At 34.6% G+C, this 6,910-nt stretch overlaps 1 protein-coding gene across 1 annotated transcript in view; it reads right to left on the bottom strand.

Annotated features, from left to right (window-relative positions):
- The window catches only part of LOC117182620 (filamin-A), a 240,572-nt gene that overhangs the window by 59,978 nt on the left and 173,684 nt on the right, over nt 1–6,910 (bottom strand). Inside the window, exon 18 of the mRNA XM_033375719.1 lies at nt 1,241–1,555. Within this exon, the coding sequence (XP_033231610.1) occupies nt 1,241–1,555 (315 nt within the window). The remainder of the gene's footprint in view (nt 1–1,240; nt 1,556–6,910) is intronic.

Raw genomic sequence — 6,910 nt, 5'->3', positions numbered from 1 at the left:
AGGAAGCGAGCTAAGCAGTGCTGTCGACAAGAAAATTTTAGAGTTAAAAGCTGAGACGAAGTCTACTCAATCAAGTCTCGTTAATTTTTTTACAAAGGTAACATATACGATTTTTTTTCTAATTCTTTTCTACTGGACATGTAGTCTGTGATTTATGCCAAATAATATTTTTTCTGTACGTTAAAATCGTATAAAAAATGTTTGATAATAAATGAAAAAAAAATTGAATATTTTATGCTTTTTACAAAAAACATAGGCAAAATCTTACGTAAGAAAGGGGGGGGGGGTGTATTTAAATTCTTACGTGTCCTTACGTGGGGGTAGGGGGGGTCAAAAATGGCGAATATCGCCCTTACGTAATTAATGAATGGCCCCAAAGTCTCTCTAGAGACTTTAAAGTCTTTAAAGTCTTTATAGAGTCTTCAGAGTATTTACAGAGTATTCAAAGTCTTCAGAGACTTTAGAGAATCTTCACAGTCTTAAAAATGGCAGCGTCTTTATATGATTTATTTCAGAGTCTTCAGAAAGTTTATAGCAGAATCTCTAGAATCTCCGGAGTCCTCATCCGGTCTTCACAGACTTTATAAAGGCTTCAGAATCTTCAGATTCTTCAAAGCTTCTCTTGAGGCTTTACAGTCTTTATAGAGTCTTCAAAGTCTTTATAGAGTCTTCAGATTCTTTAAAATCTCTCTAGAGGCTTTAATGTCTTTATAGAGTCTTCAAAGTCTCTATTGAGTCTTCAGAGTATTTATAGAGTATTCAAAGTCTTCAGAGACCTCATAGAATCTTCAGAGTCTTAAAAATGGCAGAGCGTTTATATGATTCATTTCAAAGTCTTCAGAAACTTTATAGTAGAATCTTTAGAGTCTCCGGAGTCCTCATCGTGTCTTCACAGACTTTATAGAGGCTTCAGAGTCTTCAGATTCTTTAAAGTCTCTCTATCTTTATATCGCCTTCAGATTCTTTGTAGTCTCTCTAGAGAGTTTAAAGTCTTCAAAGCTTGCATAGAGTCTTCAAAGTCTTTATAGAGTCTGCAGAGTCTTTACAGACTTCAAAGTCTTTATAGAGTCTTTAAAGTCTTTACAGAGTCTCCAGAGTCTTTATAGAGTCTTCAGAGTCTTCATATATTTTTCAGAAGCTTCAGAATCTGTATAGAGTCTGCAGAATCTTTACAGAGTCTTCAAAGTCTTTATAGATTCTTCAGAGAAGTAAATCAAGATTTTAATGAGAGACAACTTACCTCTTACGGAAACCGCAAGTTCGGCGCTACCACTTCCATCGACAGCCATATGAAAGCTGGCGGGTTGATCTACCGGTATCAACTCTAGATGGTTTAAGCTGAGAGTAACTCTGCTCGTATCGGATACATTGCAGATAAAAGGACACCCAGGAACGGCTTCTCCGTTGAATTTGATATCGATATAATGAGGCTTGGCAACATCAGGCGTGAAGGAAACAAGACAACGACCTCCTCCTACTACTTGCACGTGGTTAGGAACCTCTCCTTCATTTATTGAGATTTCTAATTGACCTTCTCCAGCGGCACTTGCGTCCACTGAAAAATTAAGAAATGCTTAGTATTGTTTAGGAAACTTGAAGGTTCCCAACTAAATATTATAAGAGAGTTCGAAAACTCAAAAGTTTTTAACGGAATCCTTAATAGACCCTAGAAGAATCATTAGTTTATATACTGAAATGCAATCAGCTTCAAAATAAAGAAAAAACGCATAAACAGAAAAGATGATTATAAGTATTGCAAAAAAAAAAAAGAATTTTTCTTCGTTTTCGACGATTAATCGAATTCAGAAATGCATTGTTTTACTATGAGACTTTCTGAAGAATATCTAAACAAAAAATACATTTAAAGTTTCCAAATAAGAAAGAGAAAAATCGGTTCTGAGTGATTCTCCTCAAAAGATCAGTTTTTAGTCGTTGATGAGTCGACCCAACTTAAAATAAATTTACTGCTGATCCCTAGAGTTTACAAACTTAAAAATGACACAAATAAACTTTTAAGAAAAAACACGATTCACATTCAAAAGGAGCTAAGAAAGAATGAATTTTATCTCATTCTCCATTAGCAAAATACTTATTTCCTGTTTTGTTTCTAAAGTCCAAAATACAAAACATTAGAAATATTCAACATGATTATCAACCTCGACTTCTAAAAAAGTGGAGAAAAAATTCTCAATTTTCTTGAAATCATTAACCATCCATATAAAAATTAATTAATCTTAAGAGATGTTTGTCCTCTTGCCTCTGGGGTTTGTAAAATAGAAAATATATAGATTTAATTTGTGATTTAAAAAAAACTAAAGCGTTGGAATTAATACCAGCGACAATTAAATCAATTTAAAGTAATAATTGCGAAAAAATTAATTTTTTATCTTCTAGCATTTTGGTTAGAGGAATGATTTCGAATGATTTTCTTGCTCAGTGATACAATAAAAATCAAGAACAAGAAATTGTAGAAAAAATATTCTTTAGGCTTACGAATATGGAAAACAATTGGAATGTATTTGTTGCTGAATATAGATAAACCAAACTTCCACAAGTGTGTTTACTATTTTCCATCGGAAGATTAAATCACGTAGACAAAACGCCTTGTACATGGAAAATTATAGTTCCACTAAATTATAGGGAATTTATAATATCCTATCAAACCTTAATAATACTAAAAACTTCACTTTCTAAGGAGAAGATTAGATTCTCTGGACCTTTTCCGTTAGTATCTTTAAAGATTCTACAGGGTTTCTATTTCTGACTACAATCCTGATTTTTCATTTTAAAAAATTAAATTAAATTAATAACACAAGCCTGCACTTCTCAACTTTTTTCTACGGCCTGAAAAAGATGAATGGTTTTCTGTAGTCTTTTGCGTGTTGAATTCAAATCTCTAGGATTAAATTTCACATCACGTTAAAGTTTTGAGAAACATGTGATTGAATTCCTTAAAAACGTGTATTTTGATATTTTTGATAATTCATTACATAACAACCTGACAAGGTTTAAAACCAAGCTTAAACATTGTACTTTACTTCTTCGGTCTCGATCATTTTCTCGCAGACATATATTTCATGTATTCATTAATTTCAATTATGAATATCTGCATCAAATAAATCGTAGAATTAAAAAACTAAAACTGATTTAGAGGAGAAATCTAGTAAAGGCGCTTTTAATCGAGGAAAAAAGTCCTCGTCATTTTCCGATTTGCAAAAATTGTTCACAATCATTCAAATTAAAAAATTCGAACTCTTAAATTAGAAAATTTTGTTAACTGAAGTAATCCAAACTGAGCTGCAAATTAAATAACTCAAAGTATAAATCTTTTGAATTATAAACTTCTCAAATTGAGCTTCAAAAATTGTTCATTCAAACGCTCAATAATTTGTAGGTATGAAATGGAATCTTTTTATACTTTCCAAATGAAAAAATGTCAAATTAAATGTCATCAAATAACAAAATTTCACATTTTTAACTTTCATCAATAGAACAGTTCCAATAATTGTTATAAAGAAAAAAATTGCTACCATTTTCAAGGTTCTAAATTAAAACTAATATTCCTTTTCAACCCACATTAATAAAAAAATGTTAAATAAAACAAGTCCCTATTCCAATCGAGTACACAATTTAAAAGAGTAAATTTCCCAGTTTCACCTGTGTTGTAACTAGGTGGATCGTATCGGAATCAGTAAATTTTCATTCCAAAATTGAGCAAACACTTCTGATGCTTTTCTTTTGGTAATCCTTTAGTGAGCACGTCAGTAAATAACTCAGCTAATAGAAGATAGTGCAACGTAATCAATCCACGTTCGAGTGCTTCAGTCACGAAATGATGACGTATATCAATATATTTCGTTCTGGAATGAAGACTTGATTCTTCGCGAGTTTTTGTGCCCCTTGGTTGTCGTTTTAGGTTTTTATTACTTCTTAATTCCCTAAACCTTATTCTTTCAGGAATCTGTTTAAATATAATGCTTCTTTCGCAGCTTCAATGAGCCCCATATACTCGGTTTTTGTGGTTGATAACGCCACAGTGCGTTGCTTCTTCGCCTCCCAGGTCACTGTTCAATTCGCAAGAATGAACACACATCCATTGTGTGTTCGTGTTGAACTAACTGAAGAAATTTACCGAAAATGTTATGCCTGGTCGTGCTACAAAGGCTAGGCACTTGAGACTTCCTATTCATTCCCTAAACGGATATTCTTCGTTTTTTTCGGTTGAATCATTTTCCTCTTCAACGAACTTCGTATTTGGATCTATAGGTGTTGCACCAAGTCTCGAATCTTTCATACCAAATCTTCCTAAAATATCTTCAGACATATTCACCTTGTGATATTTTCATGGATCCATTTTCTTGTTTGAACTCTATGCCAAGATAATACTTGACTCTGTTAAGGTATGTTACTTCAAAACGCAATTTAGATCCGCTCCATATCACTTGAGATGATCAGCATGCCATCGACGTAAACTGCAACAATTAGTAATTTTTCTTTTCGATTGCTAATGTAGACACATATATCTGTGTTTGAGGGCTTTAGCCCAAGACATGATACTTCCTTGTCAAGTATCTTATGCCATTGACGTCCAGCCTGCTTTAGACCATACAAGGCCCTTTTCATTAAACAAACTTTATTTCCTTTTTGGAGTTCTGAGAGCATTCTTGTCGCTGATCCTTCTGTTTAAGACTTTCCTTTCTACAATTTATCCTTTATTGCGATTTCAGGTAGCAGCTCTTCAAAAAGCGCAGGCACCTCCACATATACTTCTTCTTCGAGTTCACCTTTTAGAAAAGCGTCCGTTATGTCTAATTGATGAAAATCCATGTCGTTCTGTAGCAAGAGCCATTAAAAGTCTTACCGAACTGAGTCGAACCACTGAAACAAAAGTTTCGTTGAAGTCAACGCCAGGGCATTATGAGTATCCCTTGGCTACCAAACGAGCCTTTCTTCTTTCCAAAATTCCTTCGGTGTGGTACTTATTTTAAAGTACAAGTCGGCATCCAATGGCATTTCAACCCTCGGGATGATCTGCTAACACCCAAGTTTTATTCTTTGCTAGTGCTTAGAATGCGCCTTGAATTGCCTTTCTACACTCTTTGGCTTTGATTCCAGTGAGCGCAGCCTTCAAGGAGATTTATGCTATGTTAGCACATTGAAAACGTTCTTCTTCGACAGCTGTGTTACTCATGTTCAGGGTTTTGAAGGTCTTTCTGGGTTTCCAGTTCTGATCATTTTAGGACGTTCAGCTACCCTTCTTTTAGGTTCTACATGATTTTCAGCTTCTTTAAATCCTAAGAAGTCTTCACTTTCGCTATCAGAACTGACATCACCAAGTTTTTTTCTTCTGTTGAATTCTTTTGTCCTTCCTAGATAAATTCTTCGTATTTCTTCCCCGACAGAAGCTTCGGTCACCAAAACTCCGTATCCTTTGGATTCTTCAGAATATCCCAAGCGTAAGCATTTACGGATTCGCTGATTGAACTTATCTCTTTAGAGTGTCTTATCCAAAGAATGCTCTTTATTTGCAAAAGTTTTTAGGTGCGAGATATCTGGTAATTTTCCGTACAATCGTTCGTACGGTATTTGACTGTTGAGGCTTTTTGAAAGACATCTGTTTTGTAAATAATAAGCAGTTGCTACGGCTTCTGCCCGGAAAGATTTAGAGAGTCGTGCAGACAACAGTTAATCTTCGGTGATACCATTCTTGTCTAATTAATCATTGAATTCCTTGTTTAGATATTCTTCCCCGTTATCAGATTGGAGACATTTTATTCGTTATCCGGTTTGCTTTTCTACTAAGTTCCGGTAGCTTTTAAAAACTTCTAATGCTTTGTCCATCGATTTTAAAAACTACACAGTGCACATTTTAGAAAAATAATCAACAAAAGTTATAATATACTTCGAGACACCTTAGGTCGCGTGCGCATCGAATCACATAAGTTTGAGTGCACGATTTTTAATAATTTTGTCTTACGAGACGAAATATTCTTCACCTTTATCATAATTTATGTTAAGATCTGCCAAAAGCTTCTTGAGTTATTTAAAATTTAGATGACCGAGTTGTTTGTGCCATAACTCTAACTTAGATTAGCTGTGTTCTTCTGATAATACCTTTGCGTCTTCCACGTATTTCTTAAAGGTTAAATCATAACCTTTATTTAAATCTTGCTTCTGCCTTTCTTTCCTGAACTTCTGAGTGTGGCTGTTGTTGCTACTTCCAGCTACTATGACCCTGGAATTCAATGTAACATCACTGTTCTTCGACTTTCTAGCATCACTTTCTTCGATTATTTTGATTTTTAGGGCTTCTGGCGTCGGAAGATCGTCGCGTGATTCTATCGCACATCGTAAGTTTTCAAAGCTAGGAGGCAAGCGATATAACAACATAAATGTAAACGAATCTTCATGGATATCTCCTTCTATTTCATGGGACTTGCCCACAGCATCTAAAAATTCTCGGATGTGTTCTCTCACATTTCCACCTTCAGCTATTTTGTACAAAGCAAGCTTCTTCAGAAAGGTTGCCTTCCTTGCTCGATCTTTTGACTGATAGATTGTGTGCAATTTCACCTAAATTTCATTAGCAGTACTGCACTCTTTGATTTGCTTTAGCTCTGACAGATTAATAGCTAAAACAAAATCAAAGAGAGCCTTTCTATCCGTCGGTTTAGGCTTTTCTCCACTAACATATTGCCACGCGTCTTTTTTCACTGAAAGATCCTTAATTTGGAGCTTCCACATATCAAAGTTCTCCTTGCCTAATGCTTCGATACGCGCCAAATCCGAGGAATTCATTTTTTTTTAATTTCCAACCTCACTTCTTCCCGAACACACTTTTAAATATACTTCAAAATATTTGAATTTCCGATAACTACCTGCGAAGATCTGGGCCCATAACCTGTTGTAA

Source organism: Belonocnema kinseyi, chromosome 2 (assembly GCF_010883055.1).
Source record: "Belonocnema kinseyi isolate 2016_QV_RU_SX_M_011 chromosome 2, B_treatae_v1, whole genome shotgun sequence".
NCBI lineage: Eukaryota > Metazoa > Arthropoda > Insecta > Hymenoptera > Cynipidae > Belonocnema > Belonocnema kinseyi.
Note: the sequence above shows the minus strand (reverse complement) of the source record. Positions and strands in the feature narration are given on the sequence as shown.